At 38.5% G+C, this 22659-nt stretch overlaps 1 protein-coding gene and 1 non-coding gene across 9 annotated transcripts; both read right to left on the bottom strand.

The window, feature by feature from the left end:
• Positions 1 to 1249: 1249 nt before the first annotated feature.
• On the bottom strand, positions 1250 to 22067 carry PABIR2 (PABIR family member 2). 8 transcript variants are annotated; one of them, XM_017669290.3, is made up of 10 exons: positions 21071 to 22067; positions 18838 to 18928; positions 14504 to 14560; positions 14161 to 14204; positions 14023 to 14077; positions 13651 to 13752; positions 13268 to 13353; positions 12641 to 12702; positions 10409 to 10505; positions 1250 to 3037 (listed from the first exon to the last, which is right to left on the bottom strand). In XM_017669290.3, the coding sequence occupies exons 1-10, from the start codon at positions 21166 to 21168 to the stop codon at positions 2968 to 2970; spliced, it is 762 nt and encodes a 253-aa protein (XP_017524779.1). In that variant the 5' UTR covers positions 21169 to 22067; the 3' UTR covers positions 1250 to 2967. The 8 variants fall into 8 exon arrangements, with proteins under 8 accessions (XP_017524779.1, XP_017524795.1, XP_017524770.1 ...); XM_017669306.3 differs by having other exon boundaries at positions 18850 to 18928; positions 21071 to 22065; XM_017669281.3 differs by having other exon boundaries at positions 12641 to 12705; positions 21071 to 22065.
• On the bottom strand, positions 7696 to 7835 carry LOC118972168 (small nucleolar RNA U109). Its single transcript, XR_005060998.1, has one exon. It is a non-coding gene; the product is annotated as a small nucleolar RNA U109 (small nucleolar RNA).
• Positions 22068 to 22659: the final 592 nt, after the last annotated feature.

A 22659-nucleotide genomic window follows, 5' to 3' on the forward strand; every position in this document is an offset into this window, starting at 1 on the left:
AGTGCAGAAGCAATGACAGAATTGGAGTCACTATTTGGTAAACATGCCATCAGGCAAAAAAGATCAATGGATACTGAAACTAGGGAGTATGATGAGGAAACAGACAATTTACATACTCTCAAAGCATTGCCATACAAAATATCCTATTAATTTCAAAGGGAAAACACTGCAGAGAAACATGGCAGACACCACCTTAAACAAAAGACCATGGTCACCATCATTAGTAACTAGACGGACAGTGACACAATGTGGCCCCCTGAAAATGACACATTGAGAACACAGCATTGCTTCTGTGTTGTTTCTGCTAAAAACGTACAGCTTGAATTTAATAAGGAAACACCAGTCAAACCTAAATTGAAGGACACTTTTCAAAATAACTGGCCAATAGTTATGAAGATCACAAAAAGACAAGGCTAGGGACTTACAGGTTGAGGGAGACCAAAGACAGATAACAACTAAGTGTATATAATCCTGGATTGAATCCAGGCTGAAGTCAAGTTATTTTTCCCTTTCCCTAAAAGAGCTTTTTTGGAACCATAGGCAAAATTTGAATGGGGTCAACAGATGACAGTTTTATATCAAAGTTAGTTTCTGGATTTTGATAGCTGTAATGTGGTTATGTCAATGTCCACATCTTCAATAAATTTACACTGAAGCATTTAAGGATAATAGGGTATTATGTCTAAAACTTATTCTCAGATGGTTCAGAAAAAATATGTGTGTGCATACACACATACTAGAGAGAAACAGAGAGAGAGAAAATGATAAAGCAAATTGGGGAACATGGGTGAAGGATATATAGCTCTTTAGGCTATTCTTGCAACTTTTCTGCAAATGTGAAAACAGTTCATATGTTTTTTTAAGTACTGAAAGAAAGTTGAGCATTTGCAATCTAAGTCATGCATAAAAGGCTTTTATTTTTTGCCTGTCTAGCCCCCAATCTTGTTCCAAAACAGTTTTAGTCTAATGAATATGTAAAAAAAATAACAAGATGAAACACACTGAAAATAAGAAGTATGTGTGGCCTTGGCAAGAACCTTCTAAATTGTCAAATTCTAATAAATGCTCTTGAAAATTTGACAGATTACGTGGAGAGGTTTCTCTTTGTTTTGGGAAACTGCCCAAACTTCAATACAGCTATTAGTTCTTTTGTGTTCCTGATATCCCTTTACTCAAAATTCAACTGTAATTAGAAACAGAGAAATGTAATATTGGGATATGGAGGCAGAAAATAATTCTTAATAAGGATAAAATGACTTTAAAAAATTTTACAGAATATTTTGCATGTGTACACACTTTATTAAATTTGCATTCTAAGAGATACATAAGCTCAGCATTTCACAAAACTTCCTATTATTCCAAAAGTAGTTATCATGAAACACAGTGATTACATGAGTCAGTCAAGAAAAAGAGCATCTATAGGATTTTATCATATCATCTCTTATACTTGTTTTGAAACAGAAGCCTGAAATACAATACAATATTAGAACAGGAAGAGAGGATTTTACTTTATAACAATGATCACTTTTCAAGTATGAGACTTTATATAAAAATAAAGGGGTACTGTCAAGAAAGCTCATCTGGAGGTTAGCATCTCTTTTATTCCAAAACAATCGCTGCACAAACTTAACTTTCTAGTCAATTTAAACAATAAAAACGAACCTTGGTTTAAACAATGAAGTGAACCATCTGGTCTTCTAGTTCTCATAGGACTGGAACAATTTCATTTTCCTGTCCCAATTCTACCCTTCCACTGAACTTCAAAAATAAATGTAAATGTCACATTCCAGAGGTTTATATCTTATGAGTTCTAAATTAGAGCCAAAAAGTGATGGCCAAAGGTATGCCTTTAAGGCAAAGACAACAGTGGAGTGAAGGGTGGATAAATATCCTGTAAGATAAAAACATCTCTCTCAAGTATTATAAAGGCAGAACATCTTAACATGGTTCTTTCACAAACAGAATAAATACACTGAATACCATTGAAGTAATTTTTCTCTAAAATGGCATACTAGGGAACAGTCTTCATAATATATACATTTATGTTGTGTTTGAAGGATTATGGAGTTTGCACAGGTGAAAGCAATATGAGAAATAAAGCCATTAATGGCCATTATGGCAGTTATTACCATTTAAACTAAACGCATCTGATGCTGTAACAGGACTGCTTACTGCAAGCTAAGTGATGCTCTCCTATAATTCAGAGGTTTCCCTTCAAGCCATATGGTATTACTACTCTGTGAGTACTCTCAAAGCACATCACCTTTCTCAAAAATACAAGAATCTCTGCTTTCAAAAGACACAAACACAGTAGTTTCCGTTTCTTACATTTATTTAAAAACGGAATATTATGATCCTAGCAGGTAAATTTGCATATTAAACACAATCCAACCACGATGTCTGAATATTAAAAGAAATCTATTGCAACAGACAGGTTTACACAGTTTTAAATAATAAATAACAACAGATTACACTCCGGTTTTTTATATAGCTCTATCAGGATTTTCCTCCTTTAAAAATTGAGTAACTTACGTTACCTCAGACTTACTATCATATACACTGTTCATAGCTCAAACAGCTTCATAAAAGCAGAATGCACAGTAACATTAGTTTATCAGCTCCTAAAAGTTTCTTTGTAGATATTTAACTGCCCTTACTATATGGCAGCATGAACAAGAACTGGATTCTGATTCTGGTGGCAACACAATAACCAAAACACAGTCAGCAGCATCACTCAAAAGACAACAAACAAATCCAATGAAGAAAAAGTAATCAGAGAAAAGCAGCAATCGGAACAGTATGCGGCAATCAGACACATAAAGCCTCCTCTTCTACCCTACCTGATGATACATATCTTGACAGCACAGCTCTGTACCCCAAGGCACCTCAGGCCTCATAATACAGCCCAAGACGAGCTGTCATGCTCCATGTATGCTTTTCTACACAGTGATTTGTGTGTAAATAACATTATTCATTCATTTGTAGATGCTCCACACATCTGGTCAAGGCAGGAATTTCTTCTCCTTGATAACACCACCTAGAAACATTAACAATATTTTATATATTCCTTAGGGCAACAATTTTGGGGAGAAAAACATCAACTGTGGTAGCTAAGTCATAAGAACATGTGGTGAGTCATCCAGGCATCCTGTAAGTGCATTTACATTCTCAGCACTAAAACCAATCATCATGTCGCACTCTCCCACAGCGAAGAAGCCATATGGATAGGAATGAAAGCACCTGCATGTTCCTTCCCCTCTGTGAGGAATGGCGAGTAAGCAGCTCAAACAGGAAAGGGAAACAAAATAATGTACTTGAAGCTGATGCAGAATAATAAGAATTTAATATAATCAAAAGCAGTTTACCTATTACAGTGAAATAAAGAGATCTGAAACTATGTAGTCAACAGAGAACAAAAACATCTCTCAAGCAAGAGAATTTCTGATCAACTCAAGCTGTCATATCACTGCTGGGAAAAAAAACATTACGGAAAATACGGATCAGTTCTTTCCTTAAATGTACAGACTCTAAAATAGGTGCTCTTTGAGGCACTGAGAAAAAATATATATACTCTATGCGATCAAAAATGAATATTTGAGATTTAGTCAAAATGAGATCAGCAAAGAGACATAAGTAAGGTCACTACACTTGTCAAATTGAACTTTAGAGAAGACAGATGCCAAAAAAGAATGGCATCGAGATGGTTTAAATCTGGAACACTTTAATCCTCATTATGGATCAAAGTTCTCTGCGTTCCTCACTGAACGTTTTATGTAGGAAACAGCAGTTAAAACACTGAATCAGAAATGGGTAAGTCACTTGGGTGAGAGATCATCCATCAAGATGAACGGAGAGCATGAATTGGAGCATGCTACTGGAGACTCTGCGGTTGTGCTGCCTTTAGCCAGTGAGTCTGAGGATAAGCCACTGCTGCTACTACTGCCATCCAAAATATCTGAACTGAGGACAAAGCAAAAAGAATTATAAGCAGATGCATCTATCAGGGTAAAGGTAAACATAACATGCAACGACATAGTTTCAAGAACTCACGAATCAGTACAGCATTCGTAAATCATAAAGAACATAAAAGCAACAGCAATGAACTACATAAGGTACTGTATTCAGATACCTGCAAAAAGGCAGTTATAGAAATCCAAAGTAACACATTCAAGGCTCTGTATCATTTGCGCGCTCTCCTGGAGGCACCAGAATGTTCAGCATATAATAAACTCTCCTCTGGACATGTCAGGATTTTCGTGATGGAGCTCCCTCACCTTCAGCTCAAGAGATTTCTATTTTTATTTTATCTTCTTACCTTCCCAGCAGTCTTAGAGTGAGAGGAATGCTTATTCACTGAGGAACCCTGGACTGTCTCAAGTATTCTATCAAGTACACTGCTTCACAGTTCCTCTACTCCAAAACAAAGTCTTTCAACTGCTTGAGATTTTACCACTTCCCCACTCCCAAGAGGCCTTCAGGGCAAACACATTTTTTCTAGTTTTCCCCTCTATTATTTGCCTTTTATGTTCTTCTCATTTTATGCATTTCTTACACTGTTTTCTTTTCTTGCTTTCAAACCCAAAGGGCCCCCTATTATCTCTAAAGGACCCCTTTCTCCAAGCCCTTCACTTACTACCCAGCTAAGCTCTAAAAGGAATGCTCTATATCTAGACCCAACACCCTCACAGTCCATGTGCCTCTTGGATCCAGACAGCTAGCTTCTGCTCCTATTCCACTACAACTCCTGATCTGGTCATCCAAGCCCACAGATACCTTACCCGTCCAGCCCAGGCTCTCATGGCTCCAACAATCAATCCAGCCTGCCTCATACATCCTGATTCATACATCCTGAATCAATATTCACAATTAAGAGCCTTCACAATTTGGCATCAGGCTGCCCTTCTGGCTTTGATTCCCTTCAACCCAACATATAAACTCTATGCTCTATATTTGGCCCAAATTCACTCATTCACTCATTCATTTATTCTAATATGTAGGTGAGTACCTGCCAAGTGCACGAAGTATGCTAGAGAGTAAAAATACAGTGGTGCATTAAGACAAACATGGTCCCGCCCTCATCAAATTTAAAGTGTAGTGCAGGAGACATTTAAATAATCATGTTAATAAAACATATAATCTGTGATCGAAGCAATAAAGGAAAGATACAAGGGGCTCTGAAATATATAACATGGGTAACCTAATCTGATGTGGAGGAACAAGGCTCCCCCAAAATGCTATTTAGCTGTCATCTGAAAGATGAGTAAGCATTAACTAGGTTTGGTTTGGGAGGAAGCAGGAGTAGTTTTAAGAGCCAAAAGCAGGCTTTGTGGATGTCGTACAGAGACTAAGAACAACACAGTGAGAGACAAAGCTGGACAGGCATTCAGGCAGTTTTAGGATTTACATAGACACTTTACTTTTGAAAAGGGAACAAAGCACAAAATTGGAGAAGGAATTAGAAATCAGGAAATTTGGGTTCTAGTTTAAGTTTGGTCACTAGCTATTTTGCAAAAGCCCGTCCTGGTCCAACATGCTCTGAGGCTAAATATTATAAGTCTTTAATACTATCGTTTTTATGAATGTCCGAGTCAATGCAGTTCTGGTGTTAAGCAGTGCATGGACATTTGGAAGCTTCTGTACCCTGTACAATGCTCAATGAAATATAACTTTCTCCCCCTGCTTCTCTACTCCTACATTTTTCTTCAAAATGTCATTTCTTTATATTGACTGTGGATTGTTTTTAGGTAGAGGGAGAATACAAACAGGCTTCAGAAAAGTAAAAATGAAAACGGAAATGGTATAGTCCACAGTACTCCTACTTTATGCTCACTGCTGTCAAATGCATCGTTAATAATACTTTTTTAAGCAAGAAGTTTGGAAAATTTTGCTGGCTCTCATATTTGTTCAACCAAATGGTAAAATGGGTCTAAAATATGAATTATTCAAACTACTGAAAGAAAGTTGTACAGATAATCTAAGACATTGGAAAATCAAAAGACCTTTCTATTTGCCTTTGGAACATATGTGATTTTTCCTGCTTGCAGCATTTTGCCTAGACTAATATTAAAATGAATTTACTTTCCTAAAGCACATACTGGCTGGGCAGCCAAAGGACATGCTCTGTGGTACTTGGCAGGAAGAAACAGGCTTAGATTAAAATTTGGCCAGCAAGCAGATAATCTGAATATAAATAAAGACTTTCTTATTCCAATCACCAGACTTATGGTGAGCCCTGGGTTAAAAGACTCCATTTGTAATAAGACCTGCTTGCTTAGGTGAATCTTGTATTCATTCAAAAACACAGAACATGACTCATGCAGAGAAATCTGTCATTCCACACTGTTGATAACCTTAAGAGAAATAAGCTAATGGGGAAGTTACCAAAAAATATACATATAAATCTGAACATTTCATTTCACATTTTTTTCAAGAATTTCTTCTGTTATGAAATATAAACATATATGCAATTTTGTTCATTAACAGAAAAACAGTATACTTTTATTTAGTCTCCAGTGCAATTTAGGTTCAGAATTTGGTAAACATCTAACCAGATATTTTCACTAAACTAAAATCTAGTTTCTATTCTAATTAATCTGGCACTACTACACATGGTCATGGAAGCAAAGACTATAGGTCACAAATTACCCACCATTAGTATATCAGGGAAAAGCAAGAATTACATGATTTTTTAATCCACAGAGAGATCACTGAACAAAAGTGATTTTCACAGTATCCACTATTAACCTTCTACCAGGACTTCCAAAAGCAACAAAACACGGTCCAACTTGAGTTTCGCTCATCTTTCTTTCCTAGCTTAAGCTCTGATGGAAGTGTTAATGAGCCTTAAGACTAATTACTGAAAGACAGACAATGGCAGGAAGGCAAAGCACCTAGACAATTCAAATTGGACACAGGAGTACATGAATCAGAAGTGAACTAATTCATTCCAACTACTGAACATAAATATCGAGGCAATATTTGAACCACACTACCAAACATGCTTATGACAGTTAAAGTAGTGCCCTCTGTCTTAAAAAACTATGTAGAAGAGAACCATTAAAACATTCAAATGATAACCTAACAATAAAATTAGGACGTTCAGTGTGACTCATGCTATCACCCATCTGCTTGAGCCACTCTGTTCCTTGTGGAATCAATAAATTGGATCCTACAGATGAATGGCAGGCAGGTAAATGCACTAGAAATTAGCCATGGCCCTATCAACCCCAGCACAGATTACAGTATAAGGTAAGACCACGGGGCATGGTAAAACCTCTTAGTGTGGGTTAAACTAGTCCCTATGGTATCTTCTCTGGTCTCTCCTACCTACTTTAGGAAGACCCAGCATTAACTTTCCATTTAACCTCTAAGTTTTTAAGATCACAGATTTAAATATCATTTCCAGGCACCTTAGAGATAGGAGTTTAAAAGTATCATCACAGATGTCACATAAAAACCTTCCAAGTATATGTTATACATTTCTGTTATTAAATAAATCCCAATTAAATCTTATCCTAAATCTTACATCACATATTCATAATAAAATTTTCTTGCCATGACATATATAACATGAAAAATAAAGTTAAAGCCACTAAGGTAAATCTAATGGAAAATGTTAAAACCATAAAGGTTAAATTAGCAGTCATGTTAACAATGATGCACTGGGCAAGAAATTTCATGGGAGACTTTTTCCTTTTCTGTCGGAGAAATAGACTACCATTTCATCTTCACTACATGGCCAGTAGCTCGGAAAAGTCCTTTACTTTGTATAGCATACCACAGACAGTCTGATTCCCAAAAGAATGAGGAGCAGAACAAGAGTTGCCAACATGCAAAGAGAATCAAAGCACCATGCAAAGGTGTACTGCCGAACTATGATCAAACTCTTGATGTTCCTAAGGACTAAATGCAGAATGATCTAACCCCTGCCTTGTGGTTGACAATGTTCCCCAGATTTGGTTGGCAAAGATTCAAAACTTTCATTTATTAAAAATACGATGTAAAGAGGAAGCCAAAAAAAAAAGAGAGACCTACTATTCCTTTGGGCAGTGCTGGCACACTGGACGCAAAGTCCAAATGGGTCCATACTTGAACTTCACGTTTCATTTATAGTTCAAAGATGTCAGAATGTTTATATATCATCTAATATATAAACTTTATAAAGTCTTAAAACCCAACTTTTCTTTGTGGGGTAGGTCAGGGAACAAACTAACGATTTAAATGATAAGATAATATCTACTCGTGATACGACTGATGCCTTTTCTGCTCCCTAAAATGTATAAAAATTATTTCCTCAGCTATCATGTAGATTGCTGTCCTTGCCAACAGAAACCAGAACACAGCTTGTTCCTGTCACCAATCCCATTTCAAAGAATATGGATATCTGGTCAATGAAACTGCATTTAAAGAGATAGGAAAAAAACTTTTGCAAAAGTGGGATCCAATTTTTACATATCACGAATGACTCACATTTTAAAATCTCTTCCCGGTAGATAGTAAGTGTCAGCAATATTAGTATACAAGGTATTCCAAAAGTCTTAGTGCAATTTTAAGCTTTAATATCCTCAGAATTCCAGATGCAGCAAACTTAGTGAGAAGTCATTTAAAGTTTAATTACTTAAATATCCTTACCACTTGGTTTTGTGAATTTTGAAAATTAAGTTCTTTTTAACATATGATTTGAGCCATGTGTTGGCCCTGAGTGGCCATAAACAAAGCAAATCTCTCCAGGCAACACTTTTTTGTGTGTCTGTGTGTGTTTACAGATCAAAGTGCCCTTGATCACCATGGGCAGTAGCAGGTCTACAGAGAAGGGAGTGGCGGCAACAGAAATAAACGCCTCACAATAGCCACCATCATCGACAGCTTAGGCTGTGCTGCTCAGAGGAATGATCACCTGAACAAGGGGAGAGGACCCTTGGAAAATACCATGCCTTTTCTTTCCTTTCTTACTTATTCACATGAACCTGGTTTATGGCATCCTGCAGTCAGTCTACCAGACTATTTTTCAAAAAATCACTTCAACCTGAATGCTTTTCACTTGACAAAATGCCTTCATATCTTTTACCTAACTTGGTTACTTGGTTAGTAACTGGGTAAGCAAATCTATTTATAATGTCATGTGCCTATATTAAAACACACTTTACCATAAATGTGATATGCAGTTTCCACTAAGTATAGAGTTTCATCCACTATCCCTCTTGACAAGCTTTAGAAGTTTTCTCTTTGCAATCATCTACATACCTGGAAAAGCACTCCGTACCAAAATTAGCGCAATGAGCTATCAAGGACAGGGATGAGAGAGCAGAGACTGTGCAGCTGAAAATAGCTAGAACAATCTAAAAGGCATCTGTTTCAAGGTTAGAATAGTACTAATCAATGAGTCTAATAACTAGAATAATCTGTGACTTCTTGGTCAACTAGAAGCACAGATTATCTTACATATATCAATGAATAAGTTATTTGGGAAGAAGAAATCATCAATCCTAATGCCTTATAAATGGCTTACATAATTCTCCCATTTATAGGAGAATTTTATTTTTAAAGTAAATGTCCTCTTAAGCTCTTAAAAAAGACCCTTGGTTGTAAAATTCAGGGAACAAAAAGCTCTGAAAGGCACTATTCAATTGTATCTAGAACACAGGTGCTCAGTGAGTTGATTAGAAATACGTACTGAAAGATTACAAAATATTACCTCAGACACTGCTACTCTCCCTTCCCCTTCCTTCCAATATGTGTCACCATCCAAAGTGCTCAACATCAGGTACAGGAAAAGAAGTTAACTTTTGCACAGAACCACTGAAGGGCCTTAAATTAGACACCTAAACCTGGATGGGTAAGACTAATGAACAGAAATATATGTAAGTGGACCAAGGGAATCAGGAAGTGTTCTTATAAAAAGGAAATCTTTTCCTTCTAGTTATTGGATCCTTTATTTGGAATATCCCAAAATTTTCAAAAAGATCTTAAAGCAACAGAAAATACTATTTAGAAAATGCCATGCTTAAGAGAATGCTGGTACTCTCTGCTAAGTCAAAAAGATATTAATAAAAAATGTAGGCAGAGTAGCTATAATCAATGCACATTACCCACAGCAACCCAGAAACTCTTTCTCACACCATCCAGCTGTTGCCACTCTCACACCATAGCACCTACTGAGAGAGGCCAACCTAACAGGGGCTAGGAATGAAGGTGAAGGTGCCAAGGACATACACACTTTTCCAAAGGAAGTACTCATGAGTTTCAAGTGATTTGTTTTTCACATTATCTGCACCTCCATGGAGATTTCCCCTCTAGAGAGTGTGGATTAAAAAGTTGAATATATTTTAAATGATCGCAATATACTTTTGATGTGGCTCTTTAAATAGATCATACCCTACCAGTCTTTTGATTTTATTTCATTTTTTACCATGAACTGAGATGAGATAGTTGTGCAGCCTCTGGAGACAGCATATTGGTAGCACCTTGGAAAAGCCTCTTGGGCTGGCTTTCTGTCTCCATTTCACCTAAAACAGAAAGAGATGCCACTGTAAAACAATTTTACACTTACAGGCTTGATTCTAAAGTGGATGAGCTTTGTTTAGCCAAAGCTCAGACTGCTTCTTCAAGCCATTATTTGAGAGCTATTTTTTCCATGTGCTTTAAGGTAGAAGAAATAAACTTCCATGTAACTTCAACCAAAAAATCAGCAGCCCTTCAAAAAAACCTTCTAATTTATTATACGCTACATGTTATGGATATAGTCATGTTCTTTAATAGAAAAGGAGAATACTGACTCTATCAGGCAAAATGAATCAAGGCTAACCACAGTAGAAATACAATATCCCCAAACAGCTGGAGCTCAGAGTGAATAATAATTTATCCTAGTCAGTTAGTAAAAACTGTTGATTTTACATATTTTAATATTGGAACGTTTCCTGAGTTGAAGTCAAAAGGGTTAAATAGTATGTAGTCTGATAAACAGTGTATAAATCAAAGGTTACATTAGACTACTTAGTGAAAATGAAAACTAAAAAGTAAGTTTGAATGCTCATCTGTCGTTGAAAGCAATTATTAATCACTTTACAAAACTAGTATTGTACTGGCTACCTCAATCTTAAGAGATTTTCTAAGAATAGGTAACAGAAAAACTTTGCACCAGTACGACCAATGGTTAACATTTTGCCACCAGGAATGCAAAGACTAACAACCCTAAATTAGACAGAAAAGTAAGCTATGATTTAAAAGACACACATACTTTGGTTTTGAAGCTCTTTATCTGAGCTTTGACATGGAATATTAAAGAAAATTTAATTCAGGGGCTTGCTATACTCCAGTAGGAAATTAGTAACTATGAACTTAAACCTGTACACAATTATGACGGAAAAAAGATCAAGCAAGAAAAATGCAACATTCATTATTTCCACATTAACAATTACTTCATATTATCTTTCCTGTAAAGCTACTCTGAAAATTACTGAAACTCAGGAAAGGCTCTATTTTTATTTGCCTTTTTCCGGGCTTTAATATGCAGCCTTCAAAAGCTGCTGTCAGGCTTTCAATAACACCTAATTAACAAAAGACTTTACCTCTTTTTAGCAAAGAATCCCTCCATCTGCTGGTATATTTTGGAATAGCTTTGAAACTGAACAACATACTAATTCCAACTTCCTCCAACATACTTACAATCAGTAGTAACAATAACAATAAAAGCTTTAATCTCCAAGTGTTATTTTCATGTACTAGCTCCTGTGAAGGTTCTTTGGACTGTAAGTAATTTCTTGCAGCATACAGAAAAAGACTATTGGTCTATAAAACAAAACATATTCACTAAATACAAGTATCATTACTGTATCAGGATCTATTTTCCAGAACACACCATCTTTAATTTTAAGTTGTCTCAAATACAGCACTTTTTGAATGTCTGTATGATGCTATCACTGGGAAGTTCTCAAAAGAGCCACAAGTATCTGTTACCTAATATTAGGAGACCTGATTTGTTTTCTGACCCCAAACACTATCTGTAGGAAGAAACCACTAACTGAATTACTTTTTTAAAAATATGGTTAAAATTATTGTTTAAAATGACATCCAGACTGGTTAGCCAGAGATGGGTAAGATTCCTCAAGGGAGGAACAACCTAAGACAGGCACAGTCGCAGGGGGGCCATCAGGGGAGAAATTGGGGATCAACAGAGGTGAGGCTTAGAACCTCACCCCCCCTGTTTTGAGAGAAATCTTCTGCATCCGTGGATGTTTTATTGCCCTTGTCTAGCTTGGATTAACACTTAGTCTACAGGCACACACCTGATCATCTACATTTGCCCTGTTACAGCACTAAACTATGTTTTCTACCTTTGTCTTGCATCTACCTACCACTTCAGCATTTTATTAAAAAATAATAATAATAATAATAAGGGAGAAAAATTTTTTGGAATATACATTGATAATATGAATATATGAGTAAGATTCAGGTATGAAGCATAAAAAATATAGACAGTATCAAATAACTGATTTACAAAATTTAACATCAGTAAAGCATATATTGGGAAGAATTTCCACATTTCTTTAGAAAAAGAAGTCATGCCTTGAACTAATTTCAGACAAAATCTAATTTGTAATTCAAGCTCAACTAGGTTTAATATCAAAAGTGTGAGGCTTACCTTTTCTTTTGAGAGGACCAAGAACACTGGGCCTAATGCACTTGACTGGACTCTGACTCCTCCTGCTTCAAAGAATAAACAGGATGATGAGAAATACTTCTAAGATGCAAGATAAACATTACAGCCCACCAAATAAATCGATAAAATTGACAGTCATAAAGGGAAAAATGGAAAATGCCTGTGTGGTAGGTTGAGCAACTGAAATGCCAAAACATGATCTGACCTGGCAAATGGCAACCGGGAATAACATGGCATTTTAAGCTATTTTTAAAATCATTCTATAAAACAACATATCCATAACAATTTTTTAAGACAAACCTTATTACAAAGGTATTTGGATTTGTCTGTTCTACAATCTTAAACAAAGTTTTTCCTTATCCTTATAAAGCATATATTATCTTGTGTGTCCTCTGAATGTAAACCGGCACTAAGTCTCAAAAAAAATGAATCTGGTAAAATATTAATGGTAGAATATAGGTGATAGGTATATGGATATTCACTGTAAATTCTTTCAATTTTGCTGTCTGTTTGAAAACTTCCATAATAAAGTGTTGGGACAAAAGTTGACTGGAGAGACAAATTTAACGAGAAGTAATTCAATCACATATACAAAGTAGGTTCACTTACCTGGAAAAGTGTCTTGGATTAGGAATGGGATTTGGTGGCAGCCCACTGCTGTTCACAGACATTTGTAAGGATGGCGAAAAACATTGCTAGAAAAAACATACTTAATATTAAAACAGTTGTAATGCTTCAGTTTTCAAAAGGTTCTTCTCAAAATGACAGAAACAACATCCTTAGAACTGCTTAGCTGTCCGGATCTCTCATATATACATATATGAGAAAATACAGAGACAGACAGATTTTTTTCAAATTACTATCATAGACTTGTCAGTTTTCCTTCTAGTTATTGGATCCTTTTAAAGTGAGGTGATTTGTGTGTGTCTGTGTTCTAAAGAGTAAACAGCTCAATGTATGAAATAGAGTTAACATCTTGCCAATGAGCCTACCTTTCCAAATCCTTTGGTGGGTGATGGTGCCGGAGAAACTGGGGTGAAGTCGATCCTTTTAGGAGAATATAATTTCTCTGGCTTGTCAAAATCACTATCACTCTGTAAACATAAAGTGTTATTTCCTCATAATGTACAACTCAGCACATCTCAACTCTTCTTTACTACTTAAACATGCCTACGTTTTTACAGTAGAAACATATAGGCTCTAAAAAAGTTGCAATCAAATATTCTGGTGGAAAAGCAGAGTTCAAAAACTGAATACAAATTTGAAAACAGAAGGGACAGAGTATATGAAAAAATTAATGAAGCCAATGATCAATATAAAGTTTTCTGGAAAATAAAAAGCAAGCAAACATGAGAAAACTTTACCAGGTTCAAGCTCTCATCCCATGATTGGCTTATCTGCATGGCTGTTTGCACTGCCCTAAAACAAACAAAAATGAAAGGCCATCAGTGTCCATAAATAGACACACATTAGGCTATGCCCTGTTCTCATGAAGCACAAACCTTTCATGCGCAGCTTCTTTGTTCATCACATCCATGCCTTCCTCCTGCAAAGACAAACATACGCTGAAAACATAATATTTATCTACACAATTCTCTATTTCAAAGAAAATAAAAAAGACTTTTCTACCTTATTTGACATAATTACAGTACAGCAGAAATAACATTCTAAGACTGCTACCCAGGCCACATCTGTCTTCTATCTGAATACTCAAAATTGTAATGTCTACAACTAACCAGAGTTGCAGCCTGACTCATTTTATAATGCATGAATCTTCAAAATCCAAATAAAATCAAAATGTTAAAATCAGAAAATCACAGATCTGAGCAAGTAAGTAAAATTTACCCTTTTGATTTGATGCAGCCTGCTACTAGGGATACGATTAGGGGAGGATGACAGCAACTGGAAAGAAAAAGTAAACATTTACTATTTTCTGAATCACCAAGCAGCAGTCTGCTGTCAGTACCAGTGCACAATCTCTTTTTAGGTAACCTTTCATATTCTTAAAAATCTAGCTCTTTAAATCAATGAACATTAATGCACTAGAGGCAGTACATTCAGTCTTTAGTACACCAGGTGTCCAACTTCAAAGCACCATCTGTCACTAGACATTAACACTTTTCCCAATGAATGCAGAGCTGTGTACATTTATGTAAAAAAAGATTCCAGGCCTTGGAAATATCCATCACCCCACTTATCTAAAAGGAACTCTATTAGAAGGGAAAGAAAAAACAGATTTTATTCATTTTTATTACCAATATACAAATGGAAAAGACAGGCTAATAAGCCCAGTATAATATTTTGACTATGATTGTTTATTGAAAACACTTTAAAACTGCAATAAGGAGATTTTGCTTGCAATGCCTAAACCAATTCTAAAATGTGACCGCTAATGCCATCAGCACAAACCTTACTAATTAGGAAAAATCAAAATAGAAGACAGGGTGTATTTTAAAAATAACTGTTGCTTTCTATAACATCATCATCTTTTTAATGACACAAAGCTGAAATGATTTGGGGGCCATATTATGTTCCTCCAAAATAATCACAAAATCTGATCACAAAATGTAAGGTACAATTCATATCAACAGATCTTACAGGGTTCTAATAGCCCTAACATCTAATTGGATCTACATGATGGACAACTACTATTTATTCCTTAATGAAATGCACATGAATCTGTAATACTATAAAACCAAATAAGACAATTATCCTGTTACAAGAGACCCTATCCTATTATAACATTTAAAAATACTAATATAGTGAGTAGTAGTATAAAATGATGATAAAGTGCTTTAAGGTTTTTAGGCAAAAGCTAATACAGGTGAAATTTTTTATACTGACATATGATTTTACCTCAAAAGATATCCCTTCATTACCAATCCCTTTCTCTTACCCTTTCCTAGGCTTTGAAAAGAGAAAAACTTTACCCCTATAATCCTTATAAAAAGTTTTTTTTTTCCATTATGAAAGTAATATATGTTTACTGGTGAGCTCTTAATAAGGTCATATGAAAAACACTAAACTACTAGGCTAGTAAGTAAGGCAGAAAGACTGCAACAGGAGAATGTGGAAGAGGGCATGGGTATGTCCATTAGAGAACAAAAGAAACCCCAAAGGCAGTGAAATAATCAGGGGAGCCAAAGTAAGGATTGCAAAATGCTGGCTGTGAAGAAAGTCAGAAATTCAGTGGCTGCATCTATATGATGGACAACTTAGCCATTTTAGACAGAAATGGAAAACAGACCCGAAAGAGGGACAGAAAAGAGAAAAGCTGTGCCTAGTACCAGAAACAAGAGTAATATATAGGCAGTGAAAAAGCCAAATCAAGGGGGTACTGGTTAATGGTATTAAGTAAAGCCAAGCGCTCAAGTGGGAAAAGAAAAGATGGACCTGCAATTGGCAACCAAGTGGGCGTTGGTGACTTTTGCAAAAGGTTTTTTTTAATGGAGTTGTGTTAAGAGTAGAGCTATCACGAATTGGCTGAATAGTTGGTAAGACATTAGGAGACAAAGAATTCAAGGCAGCTGAGTGTAGATGCAGCTTTGGAAAAGCTCAGAGAGGGGAAGGAGAAGGAGAAAGAGAGACCTATGAAAGAAGAAAAGTTTGTTTTCCAGATATTAGATGTGTAATTTGGGAAAAGGTGGGAGGGAAAGAGCCAGTGAGGATGAGACTGAAGACACGACAGGAGACAACAGATGAAGCAAAGTGACAAGAGAGTCAGAAAACGTAGGAACCGTTAGAACACATGTGAAGGTAAAGACACTTCGAGGAGAAGAAAGCTGACGTTTATACAAGATGAGTGTCTGTCTTCTCTGGGAAGTGAGGAGGGTCATCTGCTGAGAGTGAAAGGTGGTAAGATAGGAAGCTTGTAGTTTTTAAAAAGATTTAGAACATCGCTTTTAGAGTGCAGCATGGGGCCAGTGGCCCCTGGAACCCAACATGCCCAGACAGAATTTATCTTCCGGCCCTGCAAACGACCAGTTCCTCTCAATTTCCCTATTCATAATAAAGGCAATACTTTTCCCCTGGTCACCAAGAAATAAAATTTCAGTCACTTTGAGTCCTCCTCCTCCCTGTCTTTAGAGCTAATCAGTTGTTAAATCATGAAGATCCGACTTCTGGATGTCTTTCATCAGGTCCTGCCTTTCTATTTCATTCACCAACATCCTACTTTTTGCAGGTTAACACAGGACACACATAAGTGTATTAAGATGTATAGAGTACACTGTGCTATATTGTATATGGTGCAGTCAAGATGATGACAGAAGTACACAAAGGGTGCTGTGGAAAGCTTCCCAAACTGGAAAGCTAGAAAGGAGAACAGGATGTGGTGAAAGACAGCATAAAGACTAAAGACCAGCAGAGTGAATCAACATGACCCCTTTAGCAAACCAGGTGTTTTAGTGCAGATAGAGCAGAGGGTATTTGTCAGGGAGCAGTGAGAGATAAGCCTAGACAGAGCTGATAAGAATCTTCCCATCTTAGAAGAAAGCAAAGTATAGAGAGGCAGATTCATTTTCCCTTCCTTGCTATGCCATTTGATAACAGGAACACAGCTGTATTAACGTGTAGAAGTGTTTTTCGTTTACACAGCAAAAGTAAGTATAGTTTCCAGTATCCTCAGAGGAAGAAGGTAAAGTGAATCAAACCTCCAGATAGCTAACATTTTCCCCTTTAAGTATGTTTAGCCACTTTAGCAGGAAATCTTTCTTAAAAGTGTCCTATTTTTCCCCTTTCTTAAACAGATTTTACCAAAGAGAATGGCACTGGAAGATCTCAATTCTAATCCCAGCTCTGCCATGTACTAATTGTGTGATTCTGAGCAAGTCATATCAGCTGAGTTTTAGCTGCTACCTCTTTTTTTTGGGGAAAAACAACCTTTTGCCCTGCCTACTTCATAGGGGTCGCCATGAGAATTAAATGTGTGAAAGTACTTTGCAACATGTAAAATATCATACAAGTGTAGGTATTACTAGAATTTAAGGAAAGGTTAATGCTCCAGGTATCCTTAAGAACATCATTATAGTTCTATGCCAGTGACACCCTTGTGGTCTATTAACAGGCTCTAAGCCCTTATACTAGGCCTCAGACTAATTTCTTAAAAACCTGTCTGCTTGACCCACAGACCCCAAGAATGGACTAACAGTTACCAAGGGGAAAGGGACTGGGGAGGGTGGGTGGGAAGGGAGGGATAAGGGGGGAAATGGAGCATTACGATTAGCACACATAATGTACTGGGGGGGGCACAGGGAAGGCAGTATATACAGAGAAGACAAGTAATGATTCTATAGCATCTTACTACACTGATGGACAGTGACTGTAGGGGGGACTTGATAATGGGGGGAGTCTAGTAACCATAATGTTGTTCAAGTAATTGTACATTAATGATATCAAAATTTAAAAAAAAAAACCTGTCTGCTTTTGTTTCCCATCTCCTCCATTGTTAACAGCCATGAGCATACCTTTTTCTTAATGTACCTCTTATTTGCTGCTTCTCACACACTACTGGGTTGGAAGCTTATTGTAACTGTGCATAAATTTTAGATGATTCAGAGGTCAGAGAGGCTCTTCTATAAATAAACTGATGAACTTTTATGTAGAGACTATGGAAATCTAGTTCAGCCATTTAGAGGTCTGCTGTTTGCTTACATCTCAGATATATAAAACCTCATCATAATTCCTCCCAATGCAATCAACTAACAAGGTGAAGTGCAACAGCTCTGGCTATATAAAAAAGTCACAATCGCCAACTCTACCAAGAATATGAATACAAGCATTTTAAAGGAGTTTTGTACTTTGGATAAACAACACTGTCCAACAGATGACTGTCAAAAATAAACCCTCTGCTGCCGTTTCAGTGATTTTTGCATGCTAGGACAAATAAAGACCACTCTTTTCAGTTCTCATCAGAAGTTAATCCCGACTTACCTTAATCATAATGCACAAAACACAACCACGTAGTGACAAAAATGAATGAAGTTTTAAAAATACAAAGTCTCACAGCCAAGAAAAAATATAACCAGCTCTCCTTTTTGCACCAAAAGCTGAAAATTGCCATAAACAAGATGGGTAAAATAATCATCTTCTTTTGCAAACAACTGTGCACAGTACATCATCTCAAGAAAGAACTAGATTTGAAGGTGTTTTCCCCAATCCATGCCACTAAGGATACTTACTTCTCTACTTACCAGGCTGTGACGGCTCATAATTGTTGTACTATTCCTCCGAGTTCTAAATGTGTACGGTTGAAAAACCTGTGAAAGGTCACTAAAAATAAAAATAGAATGATCAGTGTCTTCTCATTTAAGATGGCCTTCATCCATATTAATGCCAATTCTCTAATTAACAATGAAATCTTTGATGGCTCTTCATTTCATACAATGAATAAACTCCTCACCCTCCTCTTGAGAGCCTCTTCAGAGATTCCAAGCAGTTTGCTGTGATACTGACCTCCTCAGGGGTTGGGGGGCAGCTAGGAGATATGGGGCGGAGCTCCAGACTGGCTGCCTCCAGCTGCTTCTGGTCAGAGCTCACACCTCCAAACCAGTTACCACCAGACACGAGCAACCTCCTGTGTTTACCCCAGAGGACCTAAAAATGTGACTGCTTCCTGTGTGTGCCATCGTGTGAGAGGAGCTGCGGAGCCCAATCAGCACACCTCCCAGTATTGCCCTACACACACGGTCTACTTTTGAACCCCACTGTTCAACTAAATAAACATACCTGGAGTTTTGCTGATGTGGTCCCTTCTGCCTCAAATGTCTCCCTCCAACCACCATCTGTCAAAATCCTTTGTCTCCTTCAACACCCATCTTAATGCCACGCCTTCCATGAAACCTCTCTTTCTTCCACAACCTAATGCAATCATTCCCTCCTTTGAACCCAAAGAACACAATGGGAAATTAGATGCTTCTCGAGACACCAACTTTACCCTTTATTAAAATGTGTGTGTGTGTGTGTGTGTGTGTGTCTTAAACCCCTTGATGGAGGTGTTTTGTTCATCTTTCTGTAACATCCCTGCAGTGCCTAGCAGAGGGCTGTGCCCACAGTTAAGAGGTCAAGAGGATTTTCAGGATTGAACTGGGTTGGGCTTCAAGGGACCACTGAAATCACCTAATCCAGCTCTCCTAAATTTTAAATGAGAAAACAGAGACTCAGAAAGGAGAAGTGACTCATTTATGATCATAGCCAGAGAAAATTGGGACTAGGCCTGCTCTTCTCATCCCCTCTTCTGTCACATCATGCTACCTTTCAAGTAAACTACTGAAATTGTGATTCAAAAAACAGCATGTTATTTCCACAACAGTCTAAATGCAGGTCAACAGGATCACCCTAGTCCCTAGGAAATGCTTGCTTACCAGATTTAAAAAGATAGCCCAGAAAGACCAGTTTATTCCTATAGTATCAAAAATAAATGTAGAGGAGAGAACAGCATTAGGAAAGCAAAGACTCATTCCCTCAATTTCAGAATTCAATGAAAGAAAAAAAGCAAATCTGTTTTTTCCCAAAAATATGGATATTATAATCAGTTTGATAGACAAGGATTACCTTTTTGCCTTTACTGTGCTTGATTAATGTTTTTGGCCAACTCTACTCCCATCCCCTTTTTTGGACTAATTCCATTTCTACAGGGTCTCAAAAACTGGCTGTACACCTAAGATGAACTGTCTACTGATAAAAGTGAAATGTAATAGGCTCAGGAGGTCTGCCAACCTAATCTTCACTATCACAAGATTCTACTTTAAAATAGACCCTCTGGTGACTTATTCACATGAAAACACAAGACCTTACCACTAAAATTCAAGAGTGGATTCTTTCCATTGTTTTCTAAAACCTATGTTTTCACTGACCTACGCTACATGCCACCCTTCTTTTTTTATTCACTGGAATGCATTTCAGGAAGGTTTAGAATCTGAAAACATTACAACAAATCCAAATCACTTGATAAGACATGAACACACCACTTCATTACAAGTTATTAGATAAATTGTGATTTGTTAAAGTAAACCTCTGTTAATGCCAGGATTCCTAAACTAAGCTTAGAAATAGCAGCTCTTAGAGAGAGGTGTCAAGTTGCAAGTCTAGTTCCAGGGGCTTCAGTATGACATTCGGTGGTGTAAATTAGGCAGGCCAAGCAACTTGTTAGAAAAGCAGAAGCTTCTTTAAGTTTCTTTTAGAGTGGGCCAACAGAGCCCCTGGTAGAGAGGACTGAGTTTTCCCCTCATTGCCCAGAGTTTGGAGTCAAACTTTCACTCCACCTTGGCACCCAAGTCACTGTCAGGCAGACAAGTCCCACCCCCTCAATTTAGAAAGTCCAAATGAGCTCCAACTCTCACTTTCGGGAAGACTGCTTGTAGGGGATTGAACAGTCCCTGAATCCCATACTCCATCCTCCCCAACGCTGCTCACCTGAGCCCATGGATCAGGGGAGCGCTGCTAGATCTCCTCAGGATGCCCCCATCAGATGTGTCAGGCTCAAAGTCCAGCTCCATTTTCTCCTGAGCCATGTGAGAGCGTCGCAGGCAGGCACAGCGGGCAGTGCTCTCAGCTCCCGGTGCTTAGCTATGGACTCCCAAGACTCACTGCAGGACTGAGCTGCTGGGGACTGGCAGTGGGGGGGGGGGGCTAAGGGGCGGAAGCTTGGGGGCGGGGGCTAAGGGGCAGAGAAAGGCCGGAGATTCAGGACGAGGAGGGAAGGAGGATGAGGATGAGGAAGGGAGGATGACAGGAAGAAAGGAGAGGTGGTGGTGGAGGTAGGACAGAGGAAAGAGAGGGACAGAAGAGGAGCGTAAAAGAGCAAGAAGGGAAAAGCACAGATGGAAAAGCAGGAAGACAGAAGGGGGAAAGAAAGAGGACAGAGGGGAGGGAAGAGGAGCACAAGGAAGGAAAAGAAGGACGACGTACGGGGAAGATGAGAGACGAAGGAGGAGGAGGGCAGGGAGAAGGGAAGGAGGCGGAGGAAGCTAGGCAGCGGCGAAACCCATGCTGCTATCTTTCGGCCGACGACCTCAAGCGGGGCCTGGCTACAGACAACGCGGCTGCCCTGGCAAAGCTGGCTCCGAGGAGCTAACAGACAGGCTGGGCCCGGCCGGGCGGCCTCGGCGGCTCCAGCTCCCCATGCTCAGGAACCCGGTCCAGGCCCCCATGCTCCGGGACTCGGTCCCGGAGGCTCCTCAGCCCTGTGTTCGGTACTTCTCCCCTCCTACTCCCAACTCTCCTGGAGGACAGGTCGGGGGTTCGGCCCCTCGGCCGCCCACGCGGTGCCTCTGCTTTCTCTCTTGGGTTCTAATGGCCCAGGGGAACCCCTTGGGGCCAAGAGCAAAATCTACAACCTGCCGCCTCTTCCGCCTCCCACGTTTCAAAAGAGGGGAACCTCCGCGGGGCCAGATCTTCCGCGTGCGGGCACCCATCGGGTTCTGCGCACGCGCCCGGCGGCCGCGCCGATGGGCCTGCGGGCATGGAGCATGCGTGGGAGCCCCGCCCTGCAAACCTCCTCCCAAAGGGGAGGAGCGTTTCCTGGGGTAGCGGAGGCGCGCCTTCCTCCACAGCATTGGCCGGGAGACCCTGGCGCCCGATTTTGAAAAGAACCAATAGTTCGGAGACATTGGAGCATCATCTTTCCAGAGGCGTTTCGCCGATATTCAAGAAAAATAATAACGTGGTTTCCGCGATTCTTTTGTTCCCAATTTCTTACCTCTGTGATTCCCAATCATTTCTTAAATCTGGATTTTGTTGGGTTTTGTCTGGAGTGGCCGATTTCTTTTTCAGGTCACCGATTTGGATGCCCTAGACCAAAGGTAAGTGTAAAAGACAAGGGAATGATGTAAAAACAAAGAGAATCAAATGAGAGTTCATATGACTAGTGAGAAGCACTCACCTCCATTTTACAAACACTTGGGTTCAACGATATTAGAAAACGTCCTGAAGACCAAGTAACAAAACCAGAATTTTCTTTTCTTCCTAAGATTTGTGGAGACCCTAACAATCAGTATTCGGCA

The sequence above is a fragment of the Manis javanica genome, chromosome X (genome assembly GCF_040802235.1).
Source record: "Manis javanica isolate MJ-LG chromosome X, MJ_LKY, whole genome shotgun sequence".
In the NCBI taxonomy this organism is placed as follows: Eukaryota; Metazoa; Chordata; class Mammalia; order Pholidota; family Manidae; genus Manis; species Manis javanica.

Bases quoted from the DNA above. Each gene is read 5' to 3' on its own strand.
- PABIR2 (XM_017669251.3), bottom strand. From the start codon at position 21,168: ATGGCTCAGGAGAAAATGGAGCTGGACTTTGAGCCTGACACATCTGAT. The intron at 14,561-18,837 runs GTAAGTATCCTT...TTTTCTTTCCAG, and splicing joins ACAGCCTGGTAAGTAGAGAA to TTGCTGTCATCCTCCCCTAA. The intron at 13,354-13,650 runs GTAGGCTCATTG...TGTTTTTTCTAG, and splicing joins CCACCAAAGGATTTGGAAAG to CAATGTTTTTCGCCATCCTT.